At 45.8% G+C, this 18,796-nt stretch overlaps 1 protein-coding gene across 1 annotated transcript; it reads left to right on the top strand.

Moving 5' to 3' along the window:
• The first annotated feature begins 2,455 nt into the window (after nucleotides 1-2,455).
• Nucleotides 2,456-18,529, top strand: LOC140722962 (uncharacterized). The gene is made up of 4 exons (XM_073037582.1): nucleotides 2,456-2,608; nucleotides 4,771-4,964; nucleotides 8,016-8,183; nucleotides 16,511-18,529. Exon 4 carries the CDS (start codon nucleotides 16,904-16,906, stop codon nucleotides 18,527-18,529), a length of 1,626 nt encoding a protein of 541 aa, XP_072893683.1. The 5' UTR covers nucleotides 2,456-2,608; nucleotides 4,771-4,964; nucleotides 8,016-8,183; nucleotides 16,511-16,903.
• The last annotated feature ends 267 nt before the right edge of the window (nucleotides 18,530-18,796 follow it).

Genomic DNA, 18,796 nt, shown 5'->3' with positions numbered 1-18,796 from the left:
AGACTCCTCCAATGCTCAGTGACCAGGGTTCAGTCCTGGATGCGACGAGCAGCCACAAGAACTGCAGAATCTGACAGTAACAGTCCCTCATGATCCTGCAGCTGCCTTCAGTCACCGTGAAGGTTAAACATTTAACACGGAGCTGACTTGAACTTCCTCCCTGATGTGAAGTTGATGGTGTTGCCGCAGCTGGGATGATTGAGTAAAACTCTTTGCTCACTCCGGACAGAAATGTGGCCTCTATTTATTTTCAAATCACTGGAGCATCACAAGGTGGGTTAACTGAATGACTCGCTTCACCCACACGGAGCTGGTGAACGGCCGACTGAATCCCTTCCAAAATGAGACCCAGTGAATGATGTCACAATGCTGCAACGTCATGGCAATGTATCCTATCAAATCACGGACATGGACACGTGTTCCGTTTCTCCTTGTAGCGAGTGGGGCGCTGTCTTCTCCAGCATCTCCGCCTCCACAATGAAGGATCGGTGGTATTCAAGCGCTGGTAAACTGGCAGATACAGTGGAACCAACGTGCTGTTGTGTTTGAGATTCCCATACACAAAAAGTGTACAGAAGTTTCTGCACTTTTAAAAGTTTACAACGCACGTCAGTGGGTGAAGGACAACATTTCAACTCAGATAATTTTAGTCTCCATGGTGCCTTCAGAAAGAAAACAGTCACAGTTCAAAACAATTTGGAGGAACAAGACTTCACCTTCTAACTGGCCACAGTTCCGGCATCAGGCACAATATCAAACTCTCTGCTTCCCTCTGAATCAAAATGATCATTCCTCCCCTTCATCAGTCTGTGACTTGGCTCAGTTTGTCTATCTCCTTCCCATTCTGAGCATGCGCCACACACTCACTGAGATCACATTTTATTTACACGGCTGCGACTAGAGACTTTCTGATTATTGTGTCCCTCCTGGCATTTGACGGTGGTAAACTCAGAGACAGCAATGCTACTGAACCTCAGGAGTAAGTGATTAGGATTTTTCGTTGGAGATCAATAGACTGCCGGTAGTGTGTGTGTGGTCGTTCTCAGACTGGAAGGAGGTAGCGTTTGGAGTACCCCAGAGATCAGTCCGTGACCACAGTTGTTCACAGTTTAATGTCCTGGCGGAGGCAGCGAGATGTGAGATGTCCCAGTCTGCTGGTGACGCAGAACGAGTGGAGTTAGGGAACGGGAGGCTATTCACATGCAATTTCATAGCTTTGCAATCAGTACATAGTGCTTTGTTGAGACTGTACCTGGAATATGGTGTAAAATCCGGCTCCCCATACTAACACGGGTTAGACAGACTAAAGAACAAACTGCCGGAGGAACTCAGTGGGTCGGGCAGCATCTGCGGAGGGAAATGGACCGTCAACATTTCGGGCCGAGACCCTCCCTCTGGACTGAGAGTGGACGGGAAATAGTCGGAGAAAAGAGGTGAGGGGTGGAGATGGGGCAAGAGCTGGGGAGTGAGAGGTGGATCCAGGTGAGGGGGAGGTGGAAGTTGGAAATACTGACAGGGGTGGGAGGTGAGTGTTTGGGGCAACATCGGGCTGCAGAAGATGGAAATTAATTCCATAGAGGATTTACAAAGAGGTTAGAGAGTATTTGTTATAGAGAGTGCAATGAAGATTCACCAGACTGATCCCTGGAGTGGTGTGTCATCATATGAAGAAAAATCAAATGCGATAACCCTTTCATTTAGAGAATCGAGAACTGAGAGGTGAACACATTGAAATGCACAACATCATTACCGGTTGAACCAGGAATCCCAGTCTCTGAAAACGGGGGTGGACTGTCTGGGATTAAGATGAGGGGAAATGTCTCTACACCGAGGGTGATGAATGTCTGTAAATCCCCACTACAGAGGGCGGTGAAGACTCGGTGACCTTCCTCGCATAAAACAGAGGCCGGCATTTGTGTGGGGACTGAAGGAATCGAGGAAACGAGGATCGGGCCGAAAGATATGGCTGAGATGGGAGATCAGTCGCCATCTTGTTGCTAGTTAGAGGGGCTGAATTGTCTCCTCGTGCTGTTTCTCACTTGATGTTTCGGTTCCTGTCCAGTGAGGTTCCAGAGAAATGTGAATAGAAATGAGTGTTTATAAACAAAACTGATTTAAATGAAACCTGCATATTTCCGGTTTGGGTCTGAATTTTGTGTCTGGGGTGGGAATGGAATGCCTAACTCTGTAACCAGTTGGGTGGAGGGGTGGGGACGGGGAAGATATAGAGGGAAAATTAAAAATGTATCTGACGTAAACATGAAATAATGTGGGAAATAATGAATTAACGTGGGGAAATGCAGCATGGGTCGGGCAGAGTGTGAGGGACGAGGAGCAGAGTCACTTGATCACATGGGCGACCCTCCACCGTCACCTGAACCCGTTTTACCGCGTATCCGCAGTATCTGCGGGTTTGTTTCCGAGGCTCCGCCCGTTTGACGCGCTGACGACATCGCGCAAGCTCAGTCCTTGATGATCGGTGTTTCTCTCGTTCTTTGTGGAAGCGGGTCGGTGGAGGGATCGGAATCGGAAGAGGGTCTTTGCTCTTCGGGGCGTGGAGCCGGGGACGGATTATTCTCTGCCGGGCGACACCAACAATTTCCCTTCGGTGAGTACTGGAGCCGGTCTCGAGAGCGGAGTTCTGATGTCCCGTAAACTTTCCCCAACTCAAACAAGAGAAAATCTGCAGATGCTGGAAATCCGAGCAACACGTACAAAATGCTGGGGGAACTCAGCAGGCCGGGTAGCATCTAGGAAGAGAGTACAGTCAACGTTACCGGCCGAAACCCTTCGGCGGGACTGGAGAATAAAAGGTGGGGGTGGGGAAGGGAGAAGGAAACACAAGGTGATCAGTGAAACCTGAAGGGGGAGGGGATGAACTTTCCCGAACTGGCGGCCTCGCCCCGCTTCCTTCACAGAATCTGCCGGGGTCGGTCCGGGTTGTGAGACCTTCACACCGAACCGTCTGAGATGAGCCGCCGCTCAGCCCCTGTTGTTCCGGTCCGATTAGCAGGATGACGTTAAACATGTTTCTCTATTGTTACTGACAGAGAATTGCATATTTATGTTCCGTGTGTTATCTGAATGTACTTGCCTGTGATGCTGCTACACGTCAGTGTTTCCCTGTGCCTGTACCTACCCGTACTTTCTCACTTGGCAACAAATTCTACTGGACTTGAGAAAGCGCAGTGAGATTTGATTAGTGATGATCATCTTGGCAGCTCGGTGAGTGGAATGTCGGGAGACAGGACTCTGTTAAATGCAAAACCCTGAGCAGTGTCGATGATCAGAGGGATCTTCAGACTCATCGCTGCCTGAAAGATCTGCACAAATTGATCAGGTGGTTAAGACGGCAAATGGCGTGATAGTCTTTATTAGTTGAAGCATTGAGTTCAAAAGTCGGGAAGTTGTGTTGCAGCTTTATACAACTAGTTAGACCACATCTGGAGTGTTTCATACAGTTCTGGGCGCCCCCACTCTCGGAAGGATGTCGGGGCTTTGGAGAGGGTGTGGAAGAGGTTTACCAGGATACTGCCTGGATTAGAGGGCATGAGCTATAACGAGAGTTTGGACAAATTTGTTTTGATTTCTCCAGAGCGGCGCTGGCTGGGGTGAGACTGGATGGACGTTTAAAAGATTGCCAGAGGAATAGATAGAGTGAAATACGAAATCTTTACCTAGGGGTTGAAATGTCCAATACATTTAAGGTGAGAGGAGATGTGAGGGGCAAGTTTGTGGCAGACATCCTACCCTGCAAAAACTAATTTCAGGGAGGTAGCACCACCACCCCCACCCCTCACAACCCCATAAGTCCTCACCTCCCCCCATCGACCTCCAAGTGTGTATGCATACAGGAGATTTGATTATGAAAGAGCACAACAATTTATTAGATCACATATTGAATCTATTTACACACACACATATATGTATATATGTGTAAACATATATATATGTGTGTATATATATGTATATGTGTGTGTTTATATGTATGTATATATATATATATGTTCCTTGTAGAGTATTTTGTAGGCAGTCTCAATGCTAATAACTAAATACTAATGCAAAGAGCTTTTCTATTTTGCAAACATTCCTTACACTGTGATGTGGCTTGCATGGCAAATTAGAGCATTTTGCCAGAAGTTTTAATCTCACAGCATTCTGTATTAATGAAATTGTTAATTTTGCAAGACATCAGATTCGCAAGTGTTTTGTGAGACAGCTGACTTCTGAATTCTGCCTTAATGTGACACGCCATTCTGAGTGCAATTTCTACTTCACAATCAGAATTTGGCAGCACCAAAATCAGCTTCATCAACTGGCAAAGCTCTTTGAATCTCAACTGTCCTGTGCTCACAGATTTTACTTTGGACAGCTTCCCCTAGAACTAATCAACTGGCAAACTTTTGTAGTTTGACACCAGTCCTTCAAGGTTAGTTGAGACACTGAACAGAACCGATGGACAATAAAAGAGAGAGAGAGGTCGACTGTAAAGCCCACCCACAGAGAAAACTGATAGGTCTACTTAGCACAAAGAGAGACTAATCAGGATGTCTCTCTCCCTCTTGCTGGCTCACTCTCAAAAAGATCGTTTCCCGGATATTATATGTAATTTCTGGGCATCAGGGAGCCGCTGTCAATATGTGGGAGACTCCCAGAACTTCTGGGATAGGTGAGATGTCTATAGAATGGGAGGTTAGTTGGGGTGCTCTGCTTGGGTTGGGAGTCCCCACCGGTTATGTGTTCACATTTGCCCCTCCCATTTAACTGCAGATGGGCAGCATCTGCGTGTCTGTTTCTGCCCCTCCCTCTGGATGATGTAACAATCATTGTGCACATGCTCACAGTCTTCGGATGGATGGTGATTTCCTTTCCACTCAGTGCTGAAGTGGATCGTCTGCGGGATCAGGAGGGATCCTCACTTCCTGGATCACGGTCTGTGGGTTGAAGATATCACTTTCCCATCGGTGAGTATTGAGACCGATCCCGAGCGGGGAGATCCGATGTTGGCCGTGAGCCCCAAACTGAGGGCGAGTTACTCATTTATTTTCCAGTTATCTGGGCTCATCAAAAATATGTCGGCTTCACTGAACCTGCATTGAATGATCCAAACCAGGAGCCCAGGCTGTCTTTTTCCGCAGAATTGAAATGGAAGTCCTGCCGACAGGTCACGTGAGGCTGTTTACTGCAGATCTGCCCCACCCTCTGCTTTGTGACGTAAGATCATGTGGTGTGTGCACACAGTTCCCAGATGGGTGGTGATGCTTCCTCCATGTTGTGTTGGGGAGATCTGATGTTGGCCACTGAGTCCTGTTAACTTCCCCCAACTCACCTCGCTTCCTGAGGCTCCTTGCATTTGTCCTGAGCTTTATGGCTGTTGTGTCTTCTCCCTGATTGGGGTGGATGAAAAAGGAGAACATCCCAAATTGTGGGGATCGTGTGAATAGTCAGAAGCATTTTCCCAGGGCTGAAATGGTTGCCACAAGAAGACACAGGTTTACGGTGCTGGAGAGTAGGTATAGAGGAGATGTCAGGGGTAAGATTTTTGCTCAGAGAGTGGTGAGTGCTTGGAATGGGCTGCCAGCAGCGGTGGTGGAGGTGGATACGATAGGGTCTTTTAAGAGACTTTTGGATAGGTACATGGAGCTTTGAAAAATGGAGGGCTATGGGTAAGCCTAGCAATTAATGTAGGGACATGTTTGGCACAACTTTGAGGTCCGAAGTGCCTGTATTGTGCTGTAAAATTTCTATGATACTATGTTTCTATTTTTGATTTCAATGCCTGCTTTACCAAGGGACTAGGAAGTCTAGAAAGAGATCTTTGAGGGGAGAATGGTTTCTGTAATATGTTGTTTAGTATCCAAAGGTCTCTGCTGTTCCTCACAGTCATGGGCAGAGCAGTTACCATGCAGAGCATGAAGTGTCCGGATGGGAAACTTTCTATGGTGTGTTGATAAAAATTTGGTGAGGGTCAAAGTATATATGGCAAAGTTCTTGCTGTTTGTTTAAACTTTGTCATTTTAGAATATTTTATACAGTAGTATGTACTATTCATTCAGTATCTGTGTATTGCTGGAGGATCATCAGTGATTGTCCTTGAACCCTTCTCCCACCTGGTTCCATCTGCTCATTCCCAGCCCATCTTGTTCAACCTCTGTCCAGTCTCTCTCTCCCCCAGCTTCAGTGATGTATATCAAGCATCTGGGGCAAACTTGGTCCACCCTATATCCCATTATCTCAATGTTATATATCAGCAATCTTTCTTCTAACCCTTGTCTTCATTGTGAAGTGTTCTTTTGCACCTTTGGTCTTGCTGAGTTATTTCCAGAATTGGTTTTTGTTAGCTGGAATGCCAGAGGGTCATCAGGTACCAGTTCTGTTGTGCATTGTTTTCAAACTGTGACTGTCAGCAAAGAGTACTAGAAGAGTTGGTACTTGGGCTATAATCCCATGATCGGCATTCCCAGCATATGGAACTGTCGGTGTTTTGGCTTTGAGATTGGTTAGTGCTTCTATAGATGGCGCTGGATGGTCATCCTTCTGAAATGAAGCAGAAATTTTGAGCAGCTGGATATTGGTTGTAGGGAAATCCCTGATTGCACTACCCAGTGTGAGATGCAGGGACATTGTGTGAGAATCTCAGGGTCGGTGAGTGGCAGATTCAGTTGTGTGACTCTGTGAGGATGGGTCCTGGGATATCACAGTTTTTGATCCAGGTAAAATGGACCTGGGGATCGAGCTGCTTGGGCTTATGAGGTGTTGAATGAGTATTTCTTGTTGGGATCAAGCGTTTGTTACTGGAGTTCCTTTGGAAGCAATGACTGCTAATCTGAGGAGAGGATTAGTTCCCATTCCATTCTCACAGGGACAGGCTGTGAGTAAATGGGCTGCTTCATGTTTACAACAGTAGAAAAAGACCATGAGTATTGTGTTCAATCTATGTTTGGAAATCTGCCCCCCCCCCCCCCCCCCCACTGTCACAAGTCTGTCACTCGGTGGAAGTCAAGTTGCTGGAGATCTGCACTAAAAACTGAAAATGTTTTGAAGTCATTCTGACAAAATGTTATTAACCTGAATTGTTAAGACTGTTCCTCTCCCCACAGCTGTTCCTTACCTGCTGAGCGTTTCTGGTAATTCCAGTTTCTTTTAATTACACTCACCCTGGAATGGTTTATATTTCCTGAAATGGACCTGTTTTAACCTGGAAATGGATCATTCTGTGATAGTAGAACAGTAAAAAAAAACACAGCTTTTACCTGTAACATAATCCTGGTACCAATCCGTCTGTTCTTCCTGGAAATGTGTTCAGTACAGTTGTTGCTAATGAGGTTTAGAAGAGTAATCTCAGGAATGACTGGCTTTATGTATGAGGAGTATTTGATGGTTCTGGACCTGTGCTCAATGGAGTTCAGAGGGACAGTGGGGGCTGATTGGGGAATGTATGGTTAAGTAAACCTATCGAATGCTGAAAAGCCCGGATACAGTGGACACAGAGAGGATGTTTCCATTAGATGGAGAGCCTGTGATCTGGCAGCACAGTCTCAGAATAAAGTTGTTCCCTTTAAAACTGAGAATTATTGTTTTGTTGAAAAGATGTCTGATCTATGTAATTTGTTGCTGCAGAGGTTGGTTGAGGCTGCCATTTGGGTATATTTATGACAGAGATTAATATACTCATGATTGCTAAGTAGTTTCAGGGTTACAGGAGGAAGGCAGGAATATGGTGTTGGAATGAAAATCTGCCATGTTTTCATCTGCCCAGTGGTGGGGCAGACCAGCTGGATCGAATCACCTAATTCTGTTCCTGTGTCTTATGTCTTACCATGACTGAATGATGGCTCCTTCTTATCCCATATCGTTTTGTGACGTGTGACGGACAATGAAAGATTGTTCACTGAGATCATTATATGTGCCTTCAACGTTTAAATTTCAGCGAGTTTTGTTGTTAGTAACATTAAGCAGAAACGTTTGGTTCTCTTTTCTATTGTTAAAGTGCTTCATTATCTTTCATGTTAAAGTTAGACCTGCGGTGAGAGATTTATTGGAAGAAAAACCCCAACTGGAAGCAAACCACGACTGAAGACGAGGGAACATCAACAAGTGAACCAGCCCGAGGATTGAGAGCATCAACTGGAGAGAACCCATCTGACTCAGAGAATCCAGTGATTCAGTCAGGAGAAAGTTTGGTGAGTCTCATTTACTCAAACACTGGTCCTTTAGACATTACATACCTGTAAATGGAAGGTAGGAAACAGTTGGAGTGAGACTGAATGTGCCCAGAAGAACCAGTTATGCCTCTGTCAGATCCAGTTGCAATCACTCCAGGTCTGGTAATGTGCTTCCAGCAGCCCAGCCCTTTAAAACCACTCCCATTCTGTGGAAGTCGAATCTGGAAAAAGTCACTCAGAGACCGTATAACTACAAACTCTTTACTCCAAGCATCTGGGGCTTACTCAGTTAGTCGCTCAAACAGGAACAGTCTATGACTGTTCCCGCCCAATCCACTAACTGACTAACAATTCCCCTTACACCACAGATATATCTGTCCAGATACCCACCACACAAGGCAGGCTGGAACCAAAGTTATTTACTATATTAAAAATAAATTACAAAATAGTCATAATGGCTTACACACACAGAACAGACTGAAGCTGTCCTATCTCTACGCACGAGTGCACAATTCAGATAAACATCCAGAAACCCTAGCTAGCTACCCTCAAGAAGAAATATGGCTCAGCATGGCTTAGTACATTGGCTAATCATCAGCAATTTCTTTCAGAAGAACAGGCGGCTATTGTTTAAGGAAGTGTTAACCCTTTTACATACTTTACCACTCCCTTCTTTTGATCATTACATGATCAACAAAGCAGTAATTTTTTCACAGAGAAAGCAACAGTGTACAGCATTGACTTATCAATGGATAAAAACAGTGCACAACAGTAATTATAACAATGATATGCACAACTATTAAGCCATAATGCAATATCATGCCTCACATATTACCAAACAGGCCTTCAAATACTACCATTTCGAACCTTCGGTGAGCCTGTGTAAATCCTACCCTACTTTCTTGATGCTGTCAATCTCCCTGGCAGTGTGCTCAGAGAGGGATGTAATGTTAGTAGACTCATCAGGGATATAGGTGCAGCATTCTGTGTCAATAATAACACAGGTTCCCCCTTTCTCAGCAAAGATAAACTCTAAAGCCAAATGATTCTGTAGGACTGTTTGCCGGATTGCAATCATTTCAGTGGATATTTCTGTTACTTGGGCCTGCGTTTCTGTCAGGGCCTCTGCAGTATTGTGGCCAGCTCAAGTGCTGTAGCCAAATTGATTATCTTTCGTGGATTCCTGGCTACTCAATAGGAGAGAAAAGTGATCATCCAAAATCGCTCAGTCTCAGTTGTTCCTCTCGGCTGCTGGGCACCTGCAAGTATGGTCAGGATGCATGTTTCCCAGTATAGGAAGTTCCGTTTGGTGGAAGCCTGAGATACCATCCCTGAAAACACTGACAGTCACAGTCATCTCTGACTGGATCCCAGTTCCGCATCTCTCTTCCCTGGGTGTTATTTGAGAAAGCCCAGGCTGAGAGTTCCTCACTCTGGTTGAGCGGGATTACTAACATTGGAGTCATAGTTTTACTATGCTGCGGAATTTTGGCACAAACCCAGCAGCCCCCTAGCTCTACCTGTTTGGCATCGGTGTGACAGAGACACAGAAATGTATTAACATGTGGAGCCCGGATGCTGGGGTGATCCCTCTCAAAGACATAAACACGAACACCACTGTTACATACCTGTAACAATTTAAATGAACCAGCAGCAATAGACCACACATGGAGTCTGGTTTTGATGTTAACACCACTATCTTTATTTGTATCTACTTATAATATAACAACTTAAGCAAAACAATCAAAAGGGACCTTGGGGTTCAAATCCATACATCCCTCAAGGTTGCTGCACAGGTTGATAGGGTGGTTAAGAAGGCCTATGGTATGCTAGGCTTCATTAACAGGGGGATTGAGTTCAAGAGTAGAGAGGTCATGTTGCAACTCTACAAATCTCTGGTGAGACTGCTCTTAATGTTTAATTCTGGTCAACTCATTATAGGAAGGATGTGGACGCTATGGAGAGGGTGCAGAGGAGATTTACCAGGATGTTGCCTGGTTTGGAGAACAAGTCATATGAATCAAGGTTAGCAGAGCTGGGACTTTTCTCTTTGGAGAGTAGAAGAATGAGAGGGGACGATAGAGGTCTACAAGATTATGAGAAGCATAGGCAGGGTGGATAGTCAGTATCTGTTTCCCAGGGCAGCAATAGCAAATACCAGAGGACATCTGTACAAAATTAAGGGAGGGAAGTCTAGGGGAGACATCAGTGGTAAGTTTTTTTACACAGAGGGTTGTGGGTGCCTGGAATGACTTGCCAAGGATGGTAGTGGAGGCTATAACATTAGGGTATTTAAGAGCCTCTTGGACAGGCACATGGATGAAAGAAAAATAGAGGATTATGTGGTAGTGTGGATTTAGTACATTTTTTAAAGGATTATATGGGTCAGCACAACATGGAGGGCTGAAGGGCCTGTACTGTGCTGTAGTGTTCTATGGTTCTATGGTTAACAGTGTTATGTGTATACATATGTGCAAATATAACTCCCAAACCATTGAGGTCAGGGAATAATACCAAGCTTAGAGTCTTAAGATGGGGAAGTATGAAAGTTCAGCTCATCCACGGAATAAATGATGAGAGAGAGATATTTGTAATCCAAGGTGAATGTCGAGAGTAGGCAATTGCTTCCAATTCCACAAGTTCCGCGGTGGTAAAACAGGATAACAGTCGCCAAAGATCTTATCCGTCTTCGTTCCAAATCCACATATGAATTATCACCAAAATTATCACCATCTTCAAAGGGAACTACCACCCAGGCAAGGGTTAACACACAGGTAGATTCCACAAGGTACTCCCAATCCAGATCCAACTCACAAAGTATTACCGACAGTGATTTCCACAGAATATCCCCTCTCACAAGTGGTTCCCACATAACACACCCGAATGCAGCTAAGAGTTAACAAATGTGGTAGCCATGGGTTGCTCCATCAAAATCCCCATATGGATTATAGGAATTATCACCAACAGTGATTTGTCACGGGGTACCCTGTACAAGTGAATTACCACCCCCAGGCAAGGGTTAGCACAAGTGGTCTTCACAGGACACTGCCAAACCTAAAGATCCACTCGAGTGGATCAAACAATGTGACAATCACACATTCAGTATTTGCTGGATCAACCCACCCTTGTGGGCACAGGAGAGTTCAAACAGCGAACTTCGGCCACTAGGTCCTTTGTTTCGAACCTTCCATCTTCTTTCTTTCTCTCCATCTGACTGTCTGTCTCTGACTGTCCTTGCTTAAATAAAACAAACTGCGAGCTATGTAAACACAAGCTGTGAGCAAGTGTAAACACGCTGCAGAGTCAAATAGTTCCACTTCTCCCTCTCTCTCAGTAAGAATCAAACAGGAGCTGAGAAAGCCGGTGGCTGACGTCACTCAGGCACTCTCTCTTAAAATGACAAGAAACCTAGTGGTTCAGCACACCACAATCAACCAATACTTTTTCCTTTAGTCCGAGAGAGTCCTTCTACTCAGTTCCTTCAGTAACACATTTGTAGTCTGTTCAATGTATCCACCGAGATTGCCCCTTCAGTCTCAGAGCCCTGGAGTGGTCAGTAACATCTAATATGGTCCTCTCCACCGAGGTCTGAGTTTCCCTCAATCCCAGTTCTTGGTCAGGACAAAATTCCGAGGTTCTAGGGTGGGATAGTCACTCCTCTCTGCGGGATAGTACTCTTCCTTGTAAGCCTGTTGTACCTGTGAATGTAATGCTTGGAAAATTTTGTTTAGTTGGCATATGTATTTCCCCATCTCTTCCACTAGGGTATGCATATCCAATTTACCTGGTAGACTTTCTGAGAACAATGGTCCACAGGGTGTCCTCATGGGCGGTCCATAAATGATTTCCCCTGGTGACAACACTGTTTTCCCCTGTGGGGTGACCCTCATGTGAAATAGGTCTAACAGTGGGACCTTCAACCAAGTGTGTCCCATCTCTGCTGTTAGTTTGGCCAATTTACTCTTCAGAGTGCCATTGACACTTTCCGCTAAGCCATTGTGAGTGGTGTACACAGTGGAAATGTTGCTTGATAGCTAGTTTGTTACACACCCCTTCGCTTGCTTTCACCACAAAGTGTAGGCCATTGTTAGAGCTCAGCATCTCTGGCAGGCCGTACCTGGGAATTATATCCTCTAATAATACCTTTACAACAGTCATAACAGTATTATTGGTAGTTGGAATAGCTTCACTCCATCTATTAAATGCATCTATAATAACTAAGCAGTATCTATAGCAATGTACTCTAGGCAATTCAGTAAAATCAACTTGTAGACACGAAAATGGTCAAGGGAGTCGTACCCGGTGTGCAGGGTGCAGGTTAACAACCATTCCCTCCTTTTCCAGGTGTGTGCAGAATTGACCAATATAGGTAAAAACTGTGTAGGAACACAAACCTGTCCCGCTGGGGTGATCCAGAAACCTCGGTCGGGGTCTTTCTGGCACCCCACCTGGAACTACAGCTTGCACTCCTCCTCAGAGGCGTCCCCCTGAAAAGTACGTACCTCCCATATGTCTGGCAAACTCGTTCTGCTTGAGTCATGGAGGATTGCTTGATGGGAACCCGAGGAGACTACAACTATCGAGGATTGTGCAGCACTTTTCGCTGTCTCATCTGCTGAAGCATTGAGTTTAGTGACCTGGTTGGACATGCGGGTGTGGGCCGCACATTTAATAATAGCCAAAACCTCGTGGTAGCTGTTGAGTGGTGAGTAAGTTGTTTACAAAGGAGGCATTACTAATGGGGTGGCCAGAGCAAATCAGGAATCCCCATGTTCCCAGAGAGCCCGGTAGTCATGTACAACTCCAAATACATAACGGGAGTCCGTGTAATTGTTCGCACTTTTATCTGTTGCTAGGATACAGGCACAAGTCAGAGCAAACAGCTCAGCCTTCTGGACGAGACAGCTGCTTCAAAAGAGGCCTGCTCAATTACTTCACTGTCCGTCACTATCGCATCACCAGAATATTGTTTCCCTGCTGGATCCACAAAAGGGCTTCCATTCTCATAAAACATTGCCTCGGGCTTGAGGGGATATTGCAGAGTGGATGGGAGAATCTGTCCTTCTTTCATGGTGATCCGGATGGGGGGCAGTTTAAGAAATTAACAAGCAAGGCCAATTTCATGGCCTGAGATTGCCCAGAGATGGGGTACAGCCTCTTGGGTTCAGTCAATATTAAAAGAGTGTCTTACCAGATGTCCTGTCTTCACCTGAGTCCTTCCAGTATCAGAGTTGGCATGCGGCCAAGTCTGGCCAGCCTCCCTCGGTGCTGGAGGCTTGTTTCCTCAGGGTGTAGGCAAGGAACCCTAGGCTCTTTGGCTTGAACCCAAGGCAAACCCTCACGGTGGTATGGGGAACCACCTGTCCTGTCTGTCGCCAAAGGAAATCCGGAACTTCGGCCAGTAATGAACTGTTCTCTCTTCCTTTAACCTCTCTAATGTGACTGGGAACTTTGTCCCTAGACGGGTGCATAATACTGGCTTTTCTCAATCCCCCTGGAATTCCACCTGTAGTGGCTGTGTATGTGAATACGTGTGTTCCGTGCCTTCGAACCTAGACAGAGTGATTGTCGTGTTTCATAGCTGGAATCCATTTTCCGATATTATTTCCTGATTGAGAGTGGTTGTGGTTGCCGGCATATCAATCATAAATGGAATTGGAATTCCAACAACTTGCAATAATACATTGGGCTCTTCCTGAGGGGTGGTACTCATGGCAGGAAGCATCCTTGCTTGTTAATTTGAAAACGGGTTGTTGTCCCCACCTGTCCCTTGGTAGGTTTTTGTTCCCGTTTCTGATCCCCAAATATCGCCCTCTCGCGTTCTTCTTCCCACTGAACATCTTCACCTTTAATATTAGTTCCCTTCAGGGTTGATTGGGATTTGAAAGTCAGGTCAAAGCTCGTCACATTCGATTTTGGTCATTGTCAGGCCAATCCATATTATTTGTTTTAATCATGTTGGCTATCTGTTCTGTTATTCAGGCATCCATTCCCCCTGAGATGTTAGTTTAACCCCCCCTTACCCCCACCCCCCACCATGCAGCTCTATCACCCCTTTGGTTTTCATCTCCCAGATCAATAAAAAGGAGGTGCATACAGGCAGATAGGAACAAATGGGCTACTTATGAGATACAGGAAATTCAAGTGAACACTGATGAAAGAAGGCATGAGGTTGCCCCAGCAGAAAAGGTGAAGGAGAATCCTCATGGATTCTGCAGATATGTTCAGTGCAAAAAGATTTCAAGGGAAAAAATTAATCCTTTACAAAATCAGAATGGTAATCCATATGAGGAGACAAAATAGATGGGGGAGATTTTTTCTGCATTCGTATTTACTCAGGAGGTGGACACAGAGTCTATAGAAGTGAGGCAAAGCGGCATCAACTTCATGGACACTGTACAGATTACAGAGGTGGAGGTGTTTGCCGTCTGAAGGCAAATTGCCATGGATAAATCCCCAGGGCCTGACAAATTGTTCCCTGGGACCCTTTAGAAGACAAGTGCAGAAGTTGTTGGGGCCCAAGCACAGATATTTAAATCATCCTTAGTGACAGGTGAGGTAGTGGAGGATTGGAGGACAACCAATGTTGTTCCGCTGTTCAAGAAAGGCTCTAAAAATAAACTAAGAAATTGTACATTGGTGTGCTTGACATCAGTAGGGGGAAAGTTATTGGAACTTATGTGCAGGAACTGGATATATAAGTATTTGGATAGATGTGAATTGATTAAGGATAGACAACATGGCTTTGTGCTTGGTAGTTCATGGCTCACCAATCTTATAGAGTTTCTCAAAGTTATCAGGAAATTGGATGAAGGCAAGGCAGTGGATGTTGTCTACATGGACTTCGGCAATGCACTTGACAAAGTCTCATATGGGAGGTTGGTCAAGAAGGTTCAGTCACTCAGCATTCAAGATGAGATAGTAAATTGGACGAGACACTGGCTTTGAGAGAAGCCAGAGTGTGGTAGCAGATGGTTGCCTCTCTGACTGGAGGCCTGTGACTAGTTGTGTGTCATAGGGATCAGTGCTTGATCTGTTGTTGTTTATCATCCAGATTACTGATATAGATGACAGTGTGGTTAACTGGATCAGTAAATTTGTGGATGACACCAAGATTGGGGTGTAGTGGACAGCGAGGAAGACCATCATGGCTTACAGTGCAATCTGGACCAGCTGGAAAAATGGTTTGAGAAATGGAAAATGGAATTTAATACAGACAAGTGTGAGGTGTTGCACTTTGGTAGGACCTACCAGTGTAGGTCTTACACAGTGACTGGTTGGGCACTGAGGAGTGTTTTAGAGGAAAGGGACCTGGGAATACAAGTCTGTAATTCACTGAAAGTGGTATCACAGTTAGGTAGAGATGGAAAGAAAGATTTCAGCCCATTGGCCTTCATGAACCAAAGCACTGACAACAGTAGATAGATGAAAGTTGTAAAAGAGGTTCCGAGAGTTCAGAGAAAATTCACAAGGATTTTGCCAGGTCTGGAGGACTTGGGTTATGAGGAAAAATTGAACAGGTTAGGACTTTATTCCTTGGAATGTAGAAGATTGAGGGGAGATTTGATTGTGATAGAGGGGCATAGATAAAATGCAAGCTGGCTTTAACCACGGAGATGGTGTGGAACTACAACCAGAGGCCATGGGTTAAGGGTGAAAGGTGAAATGTTAAGGGGAACATGAGGGGAAACTTCTTCACACAGATGGTCATCTGGGTGCAAAATGAGCAGCCAACACAAATGGTGAATGCGAGCTGGATTTCAACATTTAAGGAGTTTTGTGTAGGGACCTGAATGGTAGGTGTGTGAGAGTGGGGAGTTTAAATAGTTTAGCACAAGCTAGATAGCCCAAAGGGCCTGTTTCTTTGTTGGTACTTTTCTGCAAGAGCCTTTAACAGCTGTGCGGACCAACCATTCATCTCAGCAAGAAATTTTTATAAGGCATTAAAACTGTGGCACTTTAAGTTAATAATACATATAAGAAAATCCCAGCTGCACGTCAAGAAAGACTATGTGCGTGAGAATTTTTCAGTTACTGTGCGGCCAGGCACCCATGCAGCTCAGCAGGAACAGGGAATAATACCAATGGAGGGAGCCAAACTGAGCCAAGGCACAAATTGGAGACCGCAGAAATGCCCCATTCCTATAGAAACAAGAAGAGCATCAGAGAATTGATGGTCATTCCAGATACCAGCATTGTGCCCAGTTAGAAGATGATTTCTCTGTCCAACTTGGGTGGAACCTCACTGTAACAGTGTGATGCTGGATCAGACCTTGACAACTCAAGTAATCTCATCCGAAGTGTTGTCCTACACCCAGTGATGGATTTTGTAAATCTCTTTACAGGTTAAAAATCAGAAGGAATTTGTCTCCCAGAAGCTCAGACATGGCACACCAGTTTTGCTGTCTCTGTCTAGATATTTAAGAAGTGAAGCAAGGGGTCCAATCGACCATCCTACCTGATCAGACTACGGGGCAGGATTCACTCAGTCATTTGACCAACTGGCACGCCCGTCATTTTACACAGGGGAGAGCCCATTCTTCTGCTCAGACATTGGGAATGGACTCAATCAGTCATCTCAACTGAAGGTACATCAGCAAGTTCACACTGGGCAAGGTCATTCACCTGTTCTGTGTGTAAGAAAGCATTTAGTCTGTCAACCCACCTGTGGACCCACCAGTCAGAAGCTGGTCATCTGCTGAATTTCTGGGAAAGGATTCACTCGGTCATCTGACCTGATGGCACACAAGCGAGTTCACACCGGGGAGCAGCCGTTCACTTGCTCGGGCTGTGGGATGAGATTCACTCGGTCATCCACCCTACAGAGTCACCAGCGAGTTCACACTGGGGAGAAGCCATTCACCTGCTCAGACTGTGGGAAGGGATTCACTTTGTCATCTCACCTACTGACACATCAGCGAGTTCACACTGGGGAGAAGCCGTTCACCTGCTCAGTCTGTGGGAAGAGATTCACTCAGTCATCCCACCTACAGATACATCAGCGAGTTCACACTGGGGAGAAGCCATTCATCTGCTCAGAATGTGGGAAGAGATTCACTGATTCATCCACCCTACAGAGACACCAGCGAGTTCACACTGGGGAGAGGCCGTTCACCTGCTCAGTCTGTGGGAAGGGATTCATCAACTCTTCCAGCCTACTGACACACCAGCGAGTTCACACTGGGGAGAAGCCATTCACCTGCTCAGAATGTGGGAAGGGATTCACTCGGTTATCCAGCCTGCAGTGTCATCAGCATGTTCACACTGGGGAGAAGCCGTTCATCTGCTCAGACTGTGGGAAGGGATTCACTCGGTCATTTGACCTAATGGCTCACCAGCGAGTTCACACCGGGGAGCGGCCGTTTACCTGCTCAGACTGTGGGAAGGGATTCACTTTGGCATCGAAACTAGTGAGACACCAGCGAGTTCACACTGGGGAGAAGCCGTTCAACTGCTCAGTCTGTGGGAAGAGATTCATCAACTCTGCCAGCCTACTGACACACCAGCGAGTTCACACTGGGGAGAAGCCATTCACCTGCTCAGTCTGCGGGAGGGGATTTACTCAGTCATCCCACCTACAGAGACACCAGCGTGTTCACACTGGAGAGAAGCCATTCACCTGCTCAGAATGTGGGAAGAGATTCACTGATTCATCCACCCTACAGAGTCACCAGAAAGTTCACACTGGAGAGAAGCCATTCACCTGCTCAGAATGTGGGAAGGGATTCACTGATTCATCCACCCTACAGAGTCACCAGAAAGTTCACACTGGGGAGAAGCCATTCACCTGCTCAGTCTGTGGGAAGGGATTCACTCGGTCATCTCACCTACTGACACACCAGCGAGTTCACACTGGGGAGAAGCCATTCACCTGCTCAGTCTGTGGGAAGAAATTCACTTCGTCATCCAGCCTGCAGAGACATCAGTCAGTTCACACTGGGGAGAAACCGTTCACCTGCTCAGTCTGTGGGAAGGGATTCACTCAATCATCTAAACTGAAGGTGCATCAGCGAGTTCACACTGGGGAGAAACCGTTCACCTGCTCAGTCTGTGGGAAGGGATTCACTCGGTCATTTCACCTACTGACACACCAGCGAGTTCACACTGGGGAGAAGCCATTCACCTGCTCAATCTGTGGGAAGAGATTCACTGATTCATCCAACCTGCAGAGACATCAGTCAGTTCACACCGGGGAGAAACCGTTCACCTGCTCAGTCTGTGGGAAGGGATTCACTCAATCATCTAAACTGAAGTTACATCAGCGAGTTCACACTGGGGAGAAACAGTTCACCTGCTCAGTCTGTGGGAAGGGATTCACTCAGTCCTCCACCCTACAGAAACACCAGTCAGTTCACACATTCTGAACTATTCACCTGCTCAGAATGTTGGAAAGGATTCATTCAGTTATCCCAACTACTGGCACACCAGTCAGTTCACGTTCTTATTAATTCCTTGCTTTTGCTTGCTGAGGACATTCATTTTAAGAGAGAGAGTGATTAAGAAGGCAAATCAGTCGGGCTTGCAGCTTGTTTACATCGCTCACAGCTTGTTTAGTTTTAACCGAGGACTCACACTCAGAGTCAGGTGGAGAAGACGGAAGAAAAATGGAAGGATTGAAACCAGGGAACTAG

The sequence above is a fragment of the Hemitrygon akajei genome, unplaced genomic scaffold (genome assembly GCF_048418815.1).
Source record: "Hemitrygon akajei unplaced genomic scaffold, sHemAka1.3 Scf000095, whole genome shotgun sequence".
Classification (NCBI taxonomy): domain Eukaryota; kingdom Metazoa; phylum Chordata; class Chondrichthyes; order Myliobatiformes; family Dasyatidae; genus Hemitrygon; species Hemitrygon akajei.
The sequence above is the reverse complement of the archived record's forward strand: the minus strand, read 5'-3'. Positions and strand labels throughout refer to the sequence as shown.